Source organism: Varanus komodoensis, unplaced genomic scaffold (genome assembly GCF_004798865.1).
Source record: "Varanus komodoensis strain SLA01 unplaced genomic scaffold, ASM479886v1 scaffold117, whole genome shotgun sequence".
Lineage (NCBI taxonomy): Eukaryota > Metazoa > Chordata > Lepidosauria > Squamata > Varanidae > Varanus > Varanus komodoensis.
The window spans coordinates 597,941-617,332 of record NW_025335336.1 but is presented as its reverse complement, the minus strand read 5'-3'; the positions used below and the strand labels follow the sequence as shown (position 1 = coordinate 617,332).

The 19,392-nt window shown below is 68.9% G+C and overlaps 1 protein-coding gene across 1 annotated transcript; it reads right to left on the bottom strand.

The window, feature by feature from the left end:
- Positions 1-1,770: 1,770 nt before the first annotated feature.
- LOC123018846 (phospholipid transfer protein) lies at positions 1,771-15,028 on the bottom strand. The gene is made up of 18 exons (XM_044421280.1): positions 14,963-15,028; positions 13,374-13,944; positions 10,463-10,573; positions 9,305-9,424; positions 9,035-9,134; positions 8,656-8,784; positions 7,911-8,066; positions 7,244-7,307; positions 6,754-6,817; positions 6,491-6,582; positions 3,951-4,127; positions 3,779-3,838; positions 2,876-3,040; positions 2,607-2,674; positions 2,482-2,524; positions 2,247-2,310; positions 2,054-2,130; positions 1,771-1,956 (listed from the first exon to the last, which is right to left on the bottom strand). The coding sequence occupies exons 1-18, from the start codon at positions 15,026-15,028 to the stop codon at positions 1,834-1,836; spliced, it is 2,250 nt and encodes a 749-aa protein (XP_044277215.1). The 3' UTR covers positions 1,771-1,833.
- Between the last annotated feature and the right edge of the window lie 4,364 nt (positions 15,029-19,392).

Sequence of the window (19,392 nt, the reverse complement as noted above, 5' to 3'; positions counted from 1 at the left end):
CGTGCAGAGGCTGTGGCCCAGCCCGGAGCTGCCCCCAGGCAGCGCTCGGGGAGGAGCGGGCCCCCACTGTCCCAGCTCCTCGGCCTGCTTCTCAGTGGGGGCGGGGGGGCTCTGGCTCATGCACCCGGAGGGCCCCCGCTGGCGGAGCCGCCTTGCTCTGGCTGCCTGCCGAACGGCTGGTGGGGTGTGGGAGGTCGGCAGGTCAGCCCCACGCTTCGCACTCCCCATCGCTCCCAAGTGCCAAAAACCGTGTTTGGGGGGGGGGGCACGCGTTCTTGTAAATGCGGCTCGGGAGGCGTGGCACATCCGAGCCACGGAGCACGGCAGCCGCTCAGCTTTGATCCCTGAACCGTGCGAGAGCAGTGCTGGGGGGTGGCAGGGGGCCGTCGGGGCCAGCCCTCCCCCCCCCCAAGTACAGGACTCCAAGTGAGAGCCTCCCCCACCCCGCGGGCTGTCCAGTTGCCTCTTGACCCTTTCCAGCAGCCAGCCCCCAGGGCTTATTTCCAAAGCGAATGGCCACGTATTTCAGCCAGATTTTTAAGAGTCGGCCACTAAATGGCCCACAGCCAGGAGCCCCCGGATGTGGCAGTGGGCGCCAAGCACCTTCCTTCTCCGAAGCCTCCGGCTGCGCCTCGTCCGTCCCCGGGAGCGTCTCTTTCCTGGGACATGCAGAAAAGGGCCTGGATCCCGGTTGATTCGGGGCAATCCAGAGATGGAGGAGCAGGCAGGCACGGCTGCCGGGAGCAGAGGGCCGCGGTTCGTCCGGGCCTTTGGGTGCCCTGGGGCTACCCTGCCCCCCCCCCATTGTGGGCTGCTTTCCCCTGTCAGGGGCAGCGGGAGCCCTGAAGGGCCGGCATAAGAGCCAAGGGACCGGTCTCCTGCCACGGAGCCCCTCCCGGGGCTGCCGGGGGTCCGCGTGCTGGGAAGGCTGGCAGCTGGACTAGCACCCCGCCTGTGGGCCCGGCCCTGCAGCCTCCCCCGCCCCGGCTGCGTTCCCTCCCCCGGAGCGTGGCCACTCGCTGCGGGACGATGAGCTCCAGCTCTTCCTTGGCTACCGGCTGGAGAAGCCGTGTGCCCTGGCTGGGTTTCGGGGTGGGACGTGGCTGGCAGGAGCAGCGTGTTTATCACAGCCCCACCTCCGGGCCGTGGGGGAGCCGCAGCTTTCAGGGGGCCCATAAAGAGGCAGCTCACAGGAGCGGGGGCCTGGGAGGCCCCCCGCCAGTGCCGAGTGGCTGGGAGGGGCAGGCCACCCGTGCCCCAGGCCTGCCGCGGGCTTTGGCCAAGCCCTGTGTCCACAGCTCTGGCCCTCGCGGCCACTGCTTTCCGGCGGCAGCTCAGGCCCTGTGAGCAAGGGCCACGGGCGGCCGCAGAAGCCCAGCGACACCGGCCAAGCCACGGGTTGGGAGGCCTGGTGGAACTGAGCTTCCCCCGCCAGCCTTCGCTAGTGGCCTGCATTGCAGGGTTGCTGTTGGGGGCAGCGCAACGGCAGCTTTGGGGCACGTGGAAGGAGCGGGCTGGGGGAGAGCGAGGGCGGGGGAAGATGCAGCTTCCAGGTGATGCTGGTGGGGCTGCTTCCCTAGGGGGCAGGGTCTCCACCCCTCCTCATTTCCGCGAGAGGCTGGCAGGTCAAGCGGTCTAGCAAGGCCCCTGCCCCGCAGCTGCTTGCCCTGGCAGAGGGCCCTCCGGGGGCGTCAGCCAGGCGAGGGGGGGCGCCCGGTGCAGGGCACAGCCGCGGGGGGGGGGAGCGCTGCAGGGCCCGGAGCCAGGTGGTAGTTTGAACAGGTTTATTCATTCTGGAGCACGGCGAGGGGGGGCCGTCCCTGCGAGGCCCCCTCATGGCCCTCGGAGGGGCCTCTGTCCAAAGTGCGGCGGGGAGCCCGGCGTGCCCCGGTGCTGCTCGATCACCTCCCGGAGCCCCTTGGAGAAGTGCAGGTCGGCCCCGACGGTGAGGTAGCCCTGCGGGAAGAGGGGCAGGCGGTCAGGGGCGGGGGCTCCTCTGCAGGCCCCCGGGGCAGCGGGGGGGGCGGCCCGGGCCGCAGAGCAGGCCACCTACCCGGTGGTGGGTGACCTCTTCCTTCACGAAGTCCATGCCTTCCGGGAGCGGGATCTGGACACCCTGCCTCGTTCTCCCTGCAGGAGGGGAGAGGGTGAAGCCGAGCCGGCCGGGCCCCAGCCCCCCGTGCCCTCGGTGGGGGGGGGGGGAGGGCCTGCCGCCAGCAGCCCGCGCGCTCGGGCTTGGCGCCTACCGTTGATGAGGGGCATGACAGCCAGCTGCAGCAGCGTCTTCAGTGGGGCCTGCAGCGGGAGCAGCTGGGGGGGAGAGTGCCCGTGAGGCAGCGGCTGAGGGCTCACCGGGCCTCGGCCTTCCCCGCCCGGCGGCGCCTCAGGCCTGCCCAACTCCTGCCGGAGGCTCCGGAGGTGGAGCGTGGGCCCCCCCGCCCGGGGCCACCACCGGCGAGGCACTCATCCGCTGCCACTTACTGCGAGCGACTCGAGGGCCGACTGGCTGGAGTAGATGCGGAACCTGGAGGAGGCACAGTGGCAGGGGGGCCATGAGCCGGGGGGCCTCTCCCGGGGCCCCCTGCCCTCCGCCCCCCCGTCAGTACCTGTTCAGGTCCAGCTGCACCCGGAGGGCTTTCCCGTGCAGCGTCACCTTCCCACTCATCTGGCTTTCCTGCGCGAGAGGGGGGGGGTCGCAAGGGTCTCGGGGGGCTCCAGGCTGTGCCCCTGCCCCCCGGGGGACCGCCGCAGCCCTCTGCTCCCCCGGGATGGGTCACCCGCCGGCCACTGCACTGCCCCGTTGCTGTGGCCCCAGAGGGGAGCGGTCCGGCCCCACCCCCCGCGCGGGGCCTCGGACTGAGAGGCCGCCCCTCACCATGGTAATGCTGGAGAGGGCCACGAGGGGCTGCTCCGCGGGGGCCAGGTAGATGCTGAGCAGCGCCGTGACGGAGATGGACATGCCCCAGGGCCTGATGGTGCAGCGTGGGGGGGCCGAGACGTGGAGCCTCAGCACCAGCGGCGTGTCCACCACCGACGGTTTCTGGGGGAGAAAGAAGCTGCACGGGGGGTGCTCCGGCGGGGCGGCCCCTCGGCCACGGGCGGAGAGGGCCCCGAGACATCGCGCGTTGGGCAGCCGGGAGGCCGGGGCCTCGGGGGCCTGCCCCCCCGGAGCGCCGGCCCCTGCCCCACCGCTGCCGCGTCACGGGGCACCCACAGCAGGGGAAGCAGAACTGCCTCGCGAGGCGAGCGGGAAGGGGCGGGCGGCCGCTTCCCTTTCGGGCCTCTGCTGTCGCTTCCTCAGTCTCTCAGTCAAGGGCGCTCTTCTCATGGACGGCCGTGGGGGTTGTGGCCCGAGGAGCCCCCCGCCTGCCAAAGCCTGCATCACCCGGAGAGGACACTGGCTGGTGGCTTTGCGAGCGGGCGGCTGATGCGGCTGCGCAGCGAGGGGGGGCAGCGGCTGCGTTGGCTTCCGTTGCCCTCGCAGAGCAGAGGGGTCTCTCCCAGGGCTCGTCCTGAACAGGCTGCCCCGCTGCGCCCGCCCCCCGCCAGCACCCGGCCCTCATGCAGGTGGCCGAGGCCCCGTCGGGCCACTACAGTTCCCTGCAGAGCCCGTCCCAGACAGACGGATGGAGTGCTCCCGGCCTGGCTGCCGCCCCCGCCAAGTCGCTGGCCACACGTGGCACGGCTTGTGGGCCGCACGACTGGGCCGCGGCACCGCATGGCGCAGGGCCGGGTGGAGGAGGGGTGCTACGCCCCAGAGCCCCCCGCCCCCCCTTACCGCTATGAGGAGGCTCCCAAAGAGGGTGGCTCTGAGCAGGACCGCCAGGTCTGTGGGCACCTGCAACAGGAGCGCAGTGGAGCGTCGGCCGGGCCCGTCCCCTCGGCCTGGCGCTCGCCGTCGGCCCCGCGTCCGCCCCGCGTCCCGCCTCGCAAGGCCCCGCGCGGCTCACCTGCTCGCCGGCGAACTGCACGCTCAGCAGCCCGGCCCTGTAGTAGGCCAGGAGGGCCGAGTCGAAGAAGAACTCCGAGAGGGCCACGTAGACCATGCGCTCCGCCTCCCGGATGACGGGCTCCACGGCCACGTTCGGCAGCGTCTCGTTCCAGCCCCCCAAGGGGAAGAACATGCCCTGCGGGACAGGAGGAGGGGGTGGGCCAGGGCCCGGGGGACGGGGCTGGGTTCCGCCCCGGGACGCCCCACGCCACCCCAGCTCGCCCCGGGCCGCGCGGGCTGCTCCCTTCGCGGGACGGGGCGCCCCCCGCCCTTCCTTGGTGGGCCGCACGGGCCGCATCCGCACAATTCTGACCGAGAGCGGAGGGCGGGGAGGGCCCAGGGGGCGACGCCGCTGTTGGCAGGCTGAGCCGGGGGCCCCTGGAGCGACACGCTGCATGCGGCAATCCCACGCCACCCCCCGGGTGCGCTTTCAGGCTGCAGATGGTTTGGGGATTCGATTCCCTTCCCATCCCTGACTCGGCCCCCCTGCGTCCCTCGGCATGCCCCCCCCCGAGGCCTCCCTTATGCCTTTCCTCGGCAGCTGCCCAGTCCCCCGCTAGTGCCAGTAGCTGATGCTTCCTCTTGAGCTTGAGCAGACCCCCCAGGCTGCTGCTGGGATTTGGGACCCCACCCCGCTAGGGGGAGCCAAATCTCCTGGCAGGCTGTTCTCGGGAACCACAGAGTGGCCGACATGGCGCTTCCCAGCAGAGCTGTAGTGCGTGGTGGGCCAAGAAATTAACCGTCGTGGCACCAATTTTTATAGAGGCCCAGGGGTATCCAGGAAATTACAGGCCAGTTGGCCGAACAGCTGTTCTGTTTGAAACTGCTTTCAAGGGTAAACTGCTTGAAAGCGTTATTTGGGATAGAACTGGTAATCATGCAGAGGGACAAGCCCTGCTGCGGAAAATCAGCACAGCTTCTGCACTTGGCGTCCTCTGGGAGGGTCAGCAAGTGCAGGGGGGGCAATCCAGCAGACGTCGTTCACTTGGATTTCCAAAGGGCTTTGACGAGGCTCCTCCGCTAACTGAGCAGCCATGGAACAAAAGGGGAGGTCTGCTTAAAGAACGGAAGGTAGAGGGCGAGAATAAATGGCAATTTTTCTCAGTGGAGAGATGTCACCAGCGGAGTCCGGGAGACTGCTAGAATCATGGACTCACAGAACACTAGGGTTGGAAGGGGCCCCCGGAAGGCCGTCGGGTCCAGCCCCCTGCTTAGAGTGGGACACCAAGCTGAACCGTTGCTCCCAGCGGCTGCCCAGTTGCACTGCTTTCCAATCCCTTCATAAAGGGTCTAGAATTAGGAATAAGCAGTGGAGCGGCCAAGTTTGCTGGGGGCACTAACCCAAAAGGGATTGTGACAAGCTCCAGGGGGGTCTCTGCAAGCCGGCAAACGGGCACCACGCTGGCAAATGTAGTTCAACAGAAGCAATGCATGCTGGGGCAAAGCCCAACCCAGAACTCCAAGGTCAAGCATACACTGATGGGACCTGGGCGAGCAGGGACTGATCAAGGAGGGGCCTTGGGACAGAGCCGGGCAGTGCGATGCAAAGGCCCTCCCTGCACACAGCCGCCGGGAGGAAGGCAAACTCCGTGCTAAGCAGAATTAGGAACAGAACAGAAAACAGCTGCCCAAATCTCACTTCCCTTATACACATTTTTGCTACAACCACACTGAGAATGTTGCGTCCAGTTCCCCTCACTGCCCAAGAAGCACGTGGCTGAGCCATACAGGGAAGGGAGCCAGAGAGACGGGGGCTGGAGCAGTTCCCCCACGAGGAGCAGCGACGGCAGCTGGGGCCATTCGGCTTTGGAAAGGGCGAGTCGGGGGGACACGGGCAAAGTGATCAAAATAACGCACAAGGCAATGAAAATGGAGAGCGAGACAGTTTTCCCCCTCGACACTTGGACCCAAGGGAGCCGGAGCGAGGGGCTGCCGGGTGGGAGGTTTGGGGCAGCGCGTTGTAAAACCGAGGAGTCTGCCGCCACGGAAGCGTTGCTGGCCGCCCATCGGGGCGGCTTGAAGAGCGGGCTGGGCAGCCTCGTGGCGTGGGGAGGCTGCCGGTGGCGGCTGGCAGGCTGGCCGTGGGCCACCTCCTTGACCAGAGCCGGCATGCCTGCGTCCGGCAGTTGCTGAGCTTGGGCAGGAGGCCTTGCACCCTCCTGCCGGGGGGCTCCGGTGGGCAGCTGGTCTGCGCCGGTGTGCCGAGCGCTGGGCTGGATGGACCTTTCCTGATCCAGCAGGGCTCTCGTGCTCTCGGAAACAGAGGACAGAGGCGCTCTGGAACGCGACACCGAAAGGCCCCGCGGCTCCCTGGGGTGGCCGGCCCTGGAGAGGCCCCTGCCAGCAGGACGGCCCGGCTGGCTCCTGACTGGAGGAGGCCTGCGTTCTGCTCCGCCCAGGCCGGCGCCTCCGCGGTCACCGCTCCTCCGGCCGGTCGCAGAGGTTCCTGAGCGAGCCCACTGCCTGGGGGTGCGGCCCAGCCGGGGCCCAGTGCGGTACCTTGAAGTCAAGGTCCATGGTGTCAGCCTGGACAGCCGGGTTGCTCAGCAGGGAGTAGTCGATCCCGATGTGCTTGTCCACCGGGTTCCGCACTGGAGCAGGAAGGGGCAGAGAGACGGTGGCTTGGGCCGGGCCGGGCCGGGCCGGGCCGGCCCCACCTGGGCACCCAGCCTCCTCTGGCCACCCACACAACCGGGCCGAGGGGGTCCCGACAGCACCACTGCCCCCAGCCCGGCAGCCAAGCCCCTGGCCCCGGCACACACCTGGCACCGTGTCCAGCAAGGAGTTGAGCAGCACCAGTCCTGCGTGGTTCATCACCGGGCAGATCTGGAAGCCAAGGGGGGCCATGGGAGGGGCGGCAGGGCCTGGGCCTGCCCCCAAGCAGGCGCTCCTGGGAAGCGGGGGGCGCAGAGGGGCCTTCCCGCCTCCTGCGGCGCCTGCCCCGTTGAGGCCCTGCCAAGGTCCGGAGGAGGGGCTGGGGCAGGAAGCCCTCTGTCAGCCTTCGAGGCCACGTGGCGGGGGCAGCACCCACAGGGCACAGGGAAGCCGTGGGAGGGCCCGGCGAGGGAAGCGGCACGCGTCCCTTCCGTGGGGTCGAGGCAGCGGGGGGCAGGAGAGTGCTGCCGCAGGGAGCCGTCCCGCGTGGCCGCCGTGCCGGCTGACCGCTTGGCCCGCTTGGGTGCCACGGCTGGGGACGTGCGGGGGCGGGGGCGACTCTCCATGGCCGGCCGGCCGGCCCCGCTGCGCCCCTACCTGCCGGTTGAGGAGGATGCGCACGCCTGTGGTGACGAAGGCGGCCAGGAACGCGTACACCTTCCTGGAGGAGGCAAAGGGGCATCCCTCAAGCCGCTGGCCTGCCATGGGAGGGGAGGGGGCTGCGAAATCCCCCCACACCCATCAGTCTTCCTCTTCAGGCACTCCTCCCACCAGGAGCCGGCCCCACAGCAGTCCTCCCTGGCCACCACCGCCCAGGCCACCCCACAAGCAGCCCCTTGAGCCACCCCGGTGCCCCTGGCAGCCTCCCCACGGGGCTTTCCGGGACGGAGGCTGAGCAACTCTCCCCGTCCCCAGCCACGCTTGCTCCCCGTGGCTGCCTCCCTCTCCCTCCGCACCAGGAAGAGTCCCTTGGAGAAGAAAAGGCCACGAGGATGCGGGGGGACAGGCGCCCCTCTCCAGGCCCCTCGCGGGCCACGGCCTCCCTCCGGGGGCTCCTCTGCCCTGCTCCCCCAGCCGCAAGCAGAGAAGCGCTCCGTGGAGTCCCTGGCGTTCCCCCAGCTCCGCCTGCTCAGCCCCACGTGCCTCCCTGGGCAGGGGGAGCAGCTGCCCTCACAGGCAGGCCTGGCTGGGCACCGGGCACCTCAGGCGGCCCCAGGGACGGCCACAGCCTGGGGCGGGCGGGGGGCGCGCCCCGCCAGGGTACCTGAGCGTGCCGCTGACGCCGGTGCTCATGCGCGCGATGGAGGCGCTGCAGTTCATGGCGGAGACCCTGAGGCGCCCGCCGCGGCCCTTGGAGAGCTCCAGCGCGGTGTGGATGTGCACGCCCTCGGCCGAGGTGGTGATGGAGCCCGCGTCGTAGCTGGGGGAGCACAGGCCTGAGTGGGGCCAGCGGGGCTCGCCGGGGCCGAGCGCTCCCCGTGGGCCGAGTCCTTTCGCTCCCCACCCCCAGCCCGGCAGGCGCCACCGTGCCGCCCTGGGCGCCTGTGGGCCGCTGGGAAATGCCGGGGAACCTGACCGAGCCCCGTGACTGGAGGGGGATCCCCGTGACAAGGAAGTGGCCCGGGCTGCGCTGGGGACACCCCATGGGGGTGCAAGACGCAGGATCGGGCCTGCAGCTCCCACAAAGCCGCCTGAGGCAGGAGGGGCCTTCCCCCATCGCTGCCTGGCAAGCTCGCTCTGAGGCTTGCTTCTGACCCGGGCCACCAGCCACAGCAGCGGGGGCACCGGTCAGCACGTGCCTGGGCCAGGAAAGCCCCGGGCGACGTTGGGCGGGTCTCTCGGCCTCGCGGCGCTGTGGGGAGGACCAGATGGCGAGGAGGAAGAGGGCCGTGGACGTGGGTGCGGGCTCCCCGGGGACGGGTGGGCTCCCGATCCACTGCTGGGTGGCAGGAGCGATGGCGAGGGGGGCTCCGGCTGGGGGGGCCGGGGCGGGGGCGGCAGAGACTCACAAGAACCAGTAGAGAAGCTGCCGCCGGAGGCGCAGGCTGATGGAGGCGTTTCTGATGTCGAAGGCCAGGTGCTGCCTCGGCTCGAAGCGCAGGTCGGAGAAAGGCAGCTGCAGGTGGGTCACCCTCAGGCTGCCGGAGATGCCCAAGGCAGAGGCTGGGTGCATGGGGGCCCCCTTGGCACTGCAGCCCCCCCGGCACTGCTGTGCTCGGGCTTCTCTGGCCCCGCTCGTCTCCCATGGCCCGCCCTCAGAGCCACACTCCCGCTGGCCAGGCGCACCTGGGCCGCCTCCTCACCGGAGCACGGACTGGGGCCGAGGCCAGCCCCGCAGCCTGGCCGGGAGCCGCGCTGGCCAGCACCGCGCCGCCCCGCCCGACTCACTTGCTGATGTTGTAGTGGAAGTGGCCCTCCTTGCCATGCAGGTCCTCCGTCGTGATGTTCGCCAGCTCCTGCTCCACGAAGCGCAGCCCCTCCCGCTTCACTGCAAGGGCCCGGCAGGCGGCCGCGTCAGTCCCCTGCCCCGCAGGACAGGCCGGCCGGGCTGGGGAGGGCGTGACTGGCCCCCACGCCTCGAGGCGCCCACACCCTGCGCGTCCCGGCGGCGGGCCAGGCCCGCCAGGCCGCCCTGGCCCATCGCCCCCAGCGTCTTACCCAGCTCCAGCCCCTTGGCGGTGATTCGTATCCGGCAGCCTGGAGGGGCGGGGGCCGTGGCCGTGGCCAGCCCGGGCAGCAGCAGGAGGAGGCAGTGCAGCAGCATGGTGGGCCGGTGCTCTGCGGCAGAAGGACAGAGGCCGTCGGTCCCGCGCCTCCCGCTCCTGCCCAGGCCGGTGCTGGGGCCGCACGACGGCGCGCAGAAGGCAGCCCGGCCCAGCCAGATCCGCGGCACGCAAGGGCCGAGGCCCAGGCCATGTCCCACAGCTCGGCTCGGGGCTGCGCAGGGCCGGGTGCCGCGAGGGGCTCTCCGGGGCGAGTGGTGGGCAGCCCTGGCGGGACAGTGCGGTGCACCTTGGGGCTGGCCCGGCTCCCCTGCCGCCCGCCGCTGGGAAGGACCGCTGGCCAGCAGCTGGGAGGCAAGAGCCAGAGCGCCTTGGCCGGCGCGCATCCCAGGAGCGGAGCGCCCCCGCCCGCCCGCCCGCCCGCCGCTCCCTGCGGGGCTCCTTCCCCGGCACGGAGCGCGGGAGTCCCCGCCTGGCACACGGCCGCCGACCAAGCGAGGTCCGCGCCGCCTCCCGGCTCCCCTGCGCGCCCGGCGGGGGCCTGCCCGCGAGAGCCGCCGAGGGCCCGGGGACGGGGAGCGGCGCCGCGGGGCCCGGGAGCAACCGGCGCGCCTCGGCCCCTTCGGCCTGCGCGGCGACCCATTCGCAGAGCGCTTTGGCTCACGTGCACGAAGGAGCCGCTCCGGGGCGTGCGGGGCGCCCCCGGCTCCCGAGCCCTCCCCGGCGGCCGCCACTGGCTCCGCGCAGGAGCCCCGCGCTGCCCCCTCCCACGCCTTCCGCACGGCACGCGGCTTCGGGGGCTTCCCATCCGAAGCAGCGGCGCGGCGGGGGGCGGCAGGCCTTCCCCGCGCCCCGCCCGCCCGCGCGGTTCCCGGCTCGTGCGAGCCCCTTCCGCGCCCCCATGCCCGGCTGCGGGGGGCGGGCTCGCGCTGCCGGACCGAGCCGAGCCGCTCCCGGGGCTCCTGCTCTCGCGGTGGACGCGGCCCGATGCCCCGGCGGCCCCCGCAGACCCCTCCCTTCCCCGCTCCGCGAGTGCCTCGCCGACGCGGCGCGTCCCGCAGCAGCCGAGACAAAGCGCCCCGCGCGCACTTACCGGCGCCCCCGCGGTGGCTGCTCCGAGCTCTGCTGCCCGGCGCCGCCGCCTTTATAGTCCTCCCGGGCGGCCCTCGCCCGCCCCGGCAGAGGAGGGGACGCGGGGCGCGGCCTGCGCGGAGCCCGTGGGGGCCGCAGCAGCCCTGGCGCGTCCGAAGCCTCCTGGCCAGCCTGCCCGGCCGCGGCCTTCCTGGGGGGAGCGCCGCTTCCCCCCGCCCGGGGAACGTCTCCCACCGAGACCGGGCGCCCCGGGACCGGACCTGCCCGGGCCTCTTCTCTGCCCCCCACCCTGCCCAGGCGGGCGGACTGAGCCCGGCGTTTCCCCCTTTGCCCGCACAACAGCCCTGTGAGGCTGGCCGGGCCGGGTCAGCCGAGCACTGCAACTGAACCCAGAACTCTGCAGCCCCAGCCAGCACCCTGCACCAACCGCCCGCAGCCAGCCGCCCCCCCCCCCAGCGGGTTGGCCTGCCACTCCCATCATTCCCGGCCAGTTTGGCCATGGGTGAAAAATGCGGCTGAATCCCTCCTCCCACTCTGGCTGAATCAGCGTGGCTTGTGAAGCATCGGCGCCCCCCCCCCACGCTAGTGGACAGCAGGGGGGGATGTGGCAGCTCCCCCCATTCCCACCCCTCTGTTGCACCCACCCTGCCGGCAAGGGCCAGCTGTGGACGACAGACGCCCCCTGGGTCAGCACAGGCCTCAGCCAGTCTGGGCACCGTGTGGAAGGGTGGCCCCCGCCCCGTGGGGGGGCACTGTGTCCTTGCCGCCAGCAGGGCTGTGACGGATGGGGGAAGCCGCCCCGCCCCACCCAGCCAGCGGAACACTGGACCGGCCACGGCGGGCTGCTCTCCTGCCGCTGCTCGGACAGGCGGGGCCCGGGGTGGCGAGCCACAGGCCCCCAGGTGGCGTGTGGGCACGGCCGCGCCTGGCGCCAACGAGGCAGCCCAAAAGCGTGGGGGGGGGCTGCTAGCAAAGGCCGCGCGAGCCCCCGATGCGGCCGAGCCCCGGCGCTCCCTGACGCCCCCGCTCTGCCCCCGCTCGGCTCGGTGCCACCCAGAGAAGCCCTTGCTGTGCTCTGCCCGGGACGCCCCGCCACTCCGCCTCCTGGGGTGCCTCCTGCACGAGCGCAGCAGCGCCAGCTCAGCCGCCAGGCCCGCCCAGCCCAGCCGGCCCTCCGCACGCACGGGGCGAGCCGAGCCGGCTGCCCACGGGATCCCCCAGCAGGAGGGCGCAAGGCCTCCGCCGCCCAAGCGCCTCAGCCACTGGGTGCGCAGGGAGGAAGCGCCCCGCCAGCAGGGCCAGTGACCACGGATCGCCCCCTCCCGCTTGAGCGGTCCAATCCCCTTTTAAAGCCGGCCAGCTTGCCGGCCAGCAGCACTTCCTGTTGCAGCAGCTTCCCTAATTTAACTATACTTTGTGTGAAGAAGCGCTTCCTTTGATCTGTCCTAAACCTCCAATCCACCGGCTTTATGTGGTTGCCCCAGGGTTCACTAATCTTCACTAATTAATCTTCATTAATTTTGCCCAGAAATGGCACTGACAGTACTCCTAGTAATGACTTAGAAATATTTTTAAAATACGGCAAATGACACTCAAGTTTAATACAGACGCACATAGAATCATAGAACAGTAGGGTTGGAAGGGGCCAAGAAGGTCATCAAGTCCAACCCCCTGCTCTTGCGGGACACCATGTTACACCACCCCACTCAGAGGGCTGTATTTGCACCCGTCCCTTTCTGAACCTGCTTCAGAAAGGGAACCTGCTCCCCTTTCAATTCTGAAATAAGCAGCTAGTCCCAAAGAAACCCTTCTGCCCGCCAGTACGTAATGCGCCTTCCTCGTGTTTGCTTTGGATCAAAGTGCCAAGGAAACCACGCAGGATATACTTGAACAAGAGGAGCAATCCACGAATGACATTTCTCTTCTCATCCTGGCGTGTTGCATTAGTCCTCCTTCGAGTTTCTTGCGCTTCAGCCTCATCACAAAAGAGACACCAGGCCACACAAGTCACGCGTTCCCTCGGGCTGCCGAAGGCAATGCTCTCTCCCCGTTTTGCCTTGCGCAGCTTCACGTGGCCCCGCTTGTCTTTCGTCGGAGCTCAGAGGCCCCGAGCGCCTCAGCGGGAAGCCGCTGCTGCCCGGATGCTCCTCGCCGCCCCTTCTGCGAGACAGACAAACCCCTCCCGAGGGCCAAGCGGCCAGGCAGCATCTTTCTCCTCCCATGGCCCCGGCCCCAAGCGCCCACCCGTGCAGCTGCGTGGCGGGATGCGCAGGACGGGCCCGGGGGGCACCTCCCGCGGTGGAGCGACTGTGTCCCGGCAAGATGCCGTGGCTGAGCCGGGCCTGCCGCGGGGCGTGTGTGGCACCCAGAACGCTCAGGTCTCCGAGAGCTTCACCTGGAGGAGGAGAAGGCAGCCCCACGGGAGGGCTGGGCCCCACGGCGTGCCCGCAGCCCCGCAGCGTCTCTCTGGTCTCCTCCCATCCCAGAATAGGCACGATGGTTTTGCTTAATGGAGGCCTTGCTTCGTTGACGGGAAAGATGTCATTAAGACGGCCTCTCCTTTTAATTTAGAGCCATCCCCAGCTGGGCTGCAAGAGCTGTAAAGCCGTGCCATAAAAGCCACGACCTGGATGCGCAGACGGGGCTGGACTCCAGGTGCGGGACCGCAGGCGGCCTGGGGCTCCTGACGGGCAGCAGGCCTGCCTCACGCACCCAGAGCCCCCAGGGAGAGCCGTCCTGCAGCACGGCAGGATGAGGCCTCGGCTCCTGGCCCCTGCAGGGCCTCCTGGGCCGGCCAAGCCACCTGGTGGCCAGAAGCCAGGCCCAAAGCACGGGCCCGGCCCTGAGCCTCCGACGGTGCTCAGACCCCCTGCCACCTGCCCTGCCCCTCACCGGCACCCGCAGCCACCCACCACAGGCCAGCGGGGCACGCGCAGGTGGGGACGTCGGGGGTCCGCGAGCAGGGCCGCTGCAGCCTGCCCGCCACAGCCTCCCCTGCTGCCCCCAGCTCAGCGGCCACGGGCTGGGGCGCTGGTTGCCCCGCGAAGGGTTCTCGGGAGGCTTGGCCTGCAGTGGGCAAACGCGCTCCGGCCCTGTGAAGGGTCTGGTCTGCTGGGGGTGCCGGGGCGGCACCGGAGCCACCTGGCCGCTGCACATGGCCCGCCGCACACCTGCCCTGAATGCCGGGGGCCTGGAGCGCTGCGCTGTGCACTGGCGGCACCGGCCTTCCCTGCGCCCGGGCAGCTGCCCGGAGGGGCAGGCACATGGCAGAGCACTCCGCAAACACGAGCTGCAGGGCGGAGAGAGGAGCGCGGGGGCGCGGCCCTCCTTGGCTGGCAGGCCGCCCCGATTGTTCTCCGTGCGCCCCGGCCTGCTGCCGCGCACCCCCTTTTCCGGCTTGCAGGCGGCCTCCCGAGACTTGCGGCAGCAGCTCCACGGGGAGGCAGGCGGGCCGTGGCAGCGCTCCAGCTGGGGCAGGCTGGGCTTTGATGCACACAGGAGCCGGCAGCTGAGAGGAAAGCCCCGACCTCGGCTGCTTCCTTCCCGCCGCCTCCCAAGCGTCCGATGCGATTTTCAGCACGTCGCTCTGCTCAGGGAGCCGCGACACCCAACCGCTGTGCCTCTGAGCCGCCCCTGGCCAGTTCCGAGGGAGGCCCTGGGCAGGTGCCGCTGGGCCGCACAGGCGCCTCCTGAGGATCAAAGGACTTGCCCGGGCCGTCCTGGCACCTGACGGCCCAGAGCTCTTCCAACAGGCCAAGCAAGGCCCCTGCACCCTTGATTTTTTAAAGTTCTGTCTCAGACCCCAGCACCTCTTCCAAGCCTGGGCTGCAGCGACGCCAGTGAAGGCTGCTGCGATGAAGGAAGGCGTTGCTCAGGAGATCGCAGTGCCTCTGGAGTGCCCCTGGGCGTCTCTCGCGCACCCCGAGCGTGTGATGTGGAGGAACTCCGCCGGGACAGCCGAGGGACTGGGCGGCACAGCAGCTGCCCACCTCAGTGCCCTCCAGCTGCGCGGGCAGTCGCTACGGTGAACCGCCTGCATGGGCGAGAGATGCCCCCTGCACCCCCCCCGCAGAGAGCGCCGCAGCCCCCTCGCACCCCCAGCAGCTGCTCGCCGGCTCTCCCCAGGTTCACGACCCCCTTTGCCTCGCCACCCTGCCACACGCCTCCTGCCTCCAGCCCGTCTGAGGCGAAGGGGGCCGGCCCGGGACACAGGGACTTTGCATCCCGGGGACCCACTGCAGGTGCAGCGCGGAGTAGCCGGCCCCTCGGCCACATCCCGGCCCAGCCTCGCTTGCGGAGCAGGGCGTGTGCACACACGTGTGCCGGGAGGCCGCCCGCTTATCTCACTTGTACACACAGGGAGCTGTGCATGAAGAGGCAGCAGGCGGGCTGGGAAGCCAGATCCAATCTTCAGCCGCTGGCTCACCCCACCCGGGGGCCGCGGGGGCCTGCCATGCACACAGCACCCTCTGGGCCACCCCCGGGTGCTCCCTGTCCCCACCGGGCTCTGCAGCGGGCGCAGGGGCGCGAGCGACGGCGCTGCGTGGCTCTCCGGCAACTCCTCCATGGCCGGGCCGGGCCGGGCCTGCCCTCGGGCCCTTCAGGCACCCGAGCAGCTGCACACACACCCTCACTGGGACGAGTCCCGGGCCAGAGTGGTGCAAGGAAAACCTCGGGGAGGGAAGGGCCAGCTCAGGGCGGCAGAGGCCTGCCTCGCGGGTGGAAGCCCCGGGGGGCTCCGCGCGGGCCACTTCTCAGACTTGGGCCACTCCTGAGCCACTTTTGCTGCTCAGGGAATTCGGGAAGAGGAGAGATCAGGCGTTTTGGAAGTGTTCCGCTCCCCTCGCTCCTTTCACACCCTTTCAATAAGTCACTAATTTTGCATCTGGTGTGGTCACGGGTCCTCGGAAATACCCGACAGCAGTCAGGATGCCGGAATCAAGTAGGACAAGGAAGAACGAAGCCATGTTTTGTTGGAAAGGCACAGCTGGAAGCGGGGGAAGAGGGGGCATCGGAGGCTACTGGGGCAGGGGGCGGGCTCTGGGGCATCTCCATGCAACTAATGCGTGGACTGTCCCGATGTGCCCCTTGTAAGGGCATGCCTGGGTCCCGAAACTCTGCTGCAAATTCCTCAGGAACCGACCGGCAACCATGGCCCAAGAGCTGCCCTGCAGGCACTGCGTAGCGAGGCGCAGCCGCATTTTAGCTGGGGGGGCCTATGAAGGCACCTGGGGGCTCCCTCCCGGGTGCTCAGCAAGCTTTTAACTGAAAGGCAACGCACTGTTCCGCGCCAATGACACAAGGCAGGACCCTGCCGGCCAGATTTCATGCAGAGCGGATGCTGAGCCACAGAGCAACGGGAAGTTCCATTCTCCAGAAAGCCTGCTCTTCGTGATCCCCTAAGCTCACACAGAAATAATTCCAGAAGCATCGCCTGGCACGAGCTCTTCCCAGGCAGCACAGCCGTCTTGCTCCTCCCGTACGCAGGAGCCGGGGCTGCCCTGGGCGGACGGGGCCGAGCGAGTGCCCGCAGAGCACTGCAGGTGGGCCAGCGGGGGGTCCTTCCCGGGGTCCCGGGTGCCGCTGCTGGCCGGGCCGGGCAGGGCCGACTGTGCTCTGGCTCAGCGCAGCCACGCCCTGGACGTCTGCACCGCGCCGGCTGTTCGGTGGGGCGATTTATCCACGGGCGTCTTCAGGAGCCAACGGCCCCTGCACCCGCCACTCGCTCAGAGTGCCCTCCCCTTGGCGGCTGCACCTGCAGCCGCCCCCGCCCCAGGCAGAATCACCTCCTCCCGGCCCCACCGGCACCGGGATCCCACGGACGCGGCCTCCGGGTGGTTTCAGCAGCGCGGACGCCACGCCGATACTGAGCAGGCAGTTCCGGGCTGCCGTATGACTTTGGTGTCAGTCTGGTTATACTGCGGGGGTTTTGGCCGCTCCAGTCGTTTACGTTCTGCCTTGCAATCTGTCTGCGTGTCAAGTTACGCCGGCTTGGTGTATGTGCGGTATGTGCTTCTTAGCACGTTTTGCCAGCTACCTGGAAAGCTTCACTTCTTGGCCCATACACAGATCCAAGCTGCCGCTAATCAAGAGGCTGATGGAAGCTGGACTCGCTGCAACGGCAGCGCCACGAGGGCCCGTCAGGACAGCAGCGGTGGCCGGGGCGCCCTGCGGAGGAGGCAGAGTGGCCACAGGCCCTCCAGGCTGCAGGTGCAGGTGTGGGGGCGACCGGCCAACAGGCGGAACGGCAGGTGCGGCTCCGACGGCAGAGCTGCAGAGCACGGCCCCGACTCCCCACGCGGGCCGCCTCCTTCCCACTTGGCATGCTGGCCTCCTCCCTGCCCGACTCGCACAGGACCCCGCCCCGGAAAGCTCTGGCAACGGCCCACCCCTTGCTGGCAGCCACTGTTCTGCAGACTGGCCCAGGGGCCAAGGCAGGCCGTGGGAAGCACAGCGGGGCAGGGAGAGGGCAGGGGCAGGGGCAGGCCCGGCTCTGCCCTCCAAAGCAGCCGGCTGGGGCGAAGCGGCTCGTTTGCCCGCGGGGGCCGAGAGAGCCAGCGGGTCCTCCTGGGCCGGCCACAGCCTTGCCCCAGCCACAAGCGGGGAGGAGGGACACGAGCAGCTTCTCTTTCCTGAGCTGCTTCCCACCCTGCTGGGAAAAAAAAGGCAGAGGCCGCGTGTTCTATCCATTTATTTATTGAATTTATACACCATTTAGCATGCTTTCGCATAATGCTCTCAAAATGGTTGATATAGTGCAGCGGTGGCAAACCTATGGCATGCCTGGCACAGTCGGCACGCGAGCCAAGTCACCCAGCATCGCCCCAGCAGCCGAGCATCGGATAACAGTGCGCACAGGGGCCATGCGCATGCTCGGAAAGGAGTAGCGGCGCCAGGCGATGACATCACGAGCCGCGACTCATTAGATGTGACTCGTCCAAGCTTTCACATGGCCAGTCAGTGCGATGCCAAGGATATATATAGTGGCTGTGAGTTGTTTTTTCTAAACTAAAACTTCGGTTTTCAGGTTTTATTACATTGTTGGCACTTTGCAATAAATAAGTGGGTTTTGGGTTGCAGTTCGGGCACTCCGTCTCTAAAAGGTTCACTGTCACTGGGTTAGGGTTAGGGTTAGAAAAATGAGGTGTCCTGCTATGATTTTGATGCCTGGAATGAGTTTAGAAGGGCCAGAAATGGTGAACTGTGCAGAAAAACCTACTCAAGGAAGGCATGATCATGAACACGAACATGATCCAGCCGTGTGACACAGCGGTTAAGAAGGTGATCTCTTGGAAGTCTAGCTAGAAGCGGGGCTTCCAGGTCCAGGCAGGTGTTGATGCCTCCCTGCACGACTCTGGTGCGCCCTCAACTGGAGTGCTGTGTCCACTTCTGGGCTCCGCATGATACGGGAGCCATGGCCGGGTTAGAACTGGGCCAGTGCAGGACCACAGGAAGGGTGGCCTGGTTGGGAGAAGCGACTGAGGGAACTGGTCTTTTCGTCGTGCAGAAGAGACTCTGAGGGGATCTTCTTGTGGCTTTTAGGTATGTGTGGGGATGTCATGTGGTAGAAGGCCTTGAGCCGTTCTCTCCTGTGGCGGAGGGCAGGATGCGTTCCTATGGGGCACAGCTAAAGGAACCGGGTCTTAGGTGGGATGTCAGCCTTTCTTCCTGACAGTCAGGACCCCGAGGGTGTGGAATGGGCTTCCAAGGGAGGGGCTGGAGAGCCCATCGCTGAGGGTGTTCAGGGAAAAACTGGGCAACCGCACGGTGGGGTGACATGAGTGGAGACGGGGGTCAGGCCAGCGGGCCAGGAGGCCGCTTCCGACACGCTGTCCCTATTGCCCGCGCAGCCTTCTTCCTCGCCCTGTCGCAGCTGCCTCAGGGGGGAGAAGAGCCTAGTTTTGCCCCACTGCAGCCCCTGCCTAGGGCGAGAGGGTGCATGGGGTGCCTTCCGCGAGGGCCCCTTCCCTGCAGCCCAGGCTCTTGTTCCCGGGCGGTGCTCTCGGTGCGGCGATGTGGTGGGGCAAGGGCGCAGGGGGGGCGCACCAAGCCACAGAGGCCGCCAACCCCTGCCCTACGGGGAGACAGCAGGGGCACCTCCGCCGGCTCCCAGCCGTTCCAAGCAGCCTTGGAGCCCCCCCCCCGCTCCGCCAGCTGCCTCGACAAGGCGCTAGAGACACTTTTACACCGGGAAGGCGCTTCCCATGTCGCCCGTTCCACAGCTAGTGTGGCCTCAGAGCCTTCTTGGAACAGCCCCTCCAGTGAAGGGCCCCGGCGGGACACAAGGCGAGATCAGGGGTCTGCCCCACACCCAGCATGACTGCAAATACCTCCAGTGCCCACTAAGAGGCGCTATTACACCTCCCCAGCCCCTGGGCACCCGAGCACCGCGGGGGGGGGTGCGGCCGGCGGGGTTCAGAGCGCAGTACGTGCAGCCTGAGGCTGGGCCAGGGAAGGGGAGCCACCGGGTCCGCACCGGGCCCTATTTCCCGCAGGGGCCAGCCGCGCACCCCAAAGAGGAAGCCCAGGAGAATGGGTGGGGGAGTCTTTCATGTCTGTGGCTGTCCAGCAGACGGCATTCCGGAGGACCACGGCGGCCCTGGCCGCCCTTTCCATTTGTACACCGGGACTGCTAAGCGCGGACCGCTCCCCGCGCATAGGCCGCTCCTTTGCACGCCGCGGCCGCCCTCCGGCCATCCCGTGCAGCGGGCCCCGAGCGCCTCCTCCGGCCTTTCGACTGGAAGGCCGCCGGTGCGCCAGGAACCGGCCCGGCCGCGGGGCTGCCGGAGTGCCGCGCGCCCGCCGCCGCCGCCGGCTGCACGCGGGCAAGAAGCCCGGGGGGGGGGCGGGCCACGCGACACTCCGCGGCCCCGCAATGGCTGCTCTTCGGGAAGATGCTGCAACACTAAACTTCTTCGTGGAACGTGCGCT

What these genes read in the sequence shown, in the direction of transcription:
- LOC123018846 (XM_044421280.1), bottom strand. Translation starts at nt 15,028, where the DNA reads ATGGAGGAGTTGCCGGAGAGCCACGCAGCGCCGTCGCTCGCGCCCCTG. An exon ending in CGGCCCTCGAGTCGCTCGCA is followed by an intron (nt 2,311 to 2,481) that starts GTAAGTGGCAGC and finishes TCTCCCCCCCAG; the next exon opens with CTGCTCCCGCTGCAGGCCCC. An exon ending in TGTCATGCCCCTCATCAACG is followed by an intron (nt 2,131 to 2,246) that starts GTAGGCGCCAAG and finishes CCCCTCCTGCAG; the next exon opens with GGAGAACGAGGCAGGGTGTC.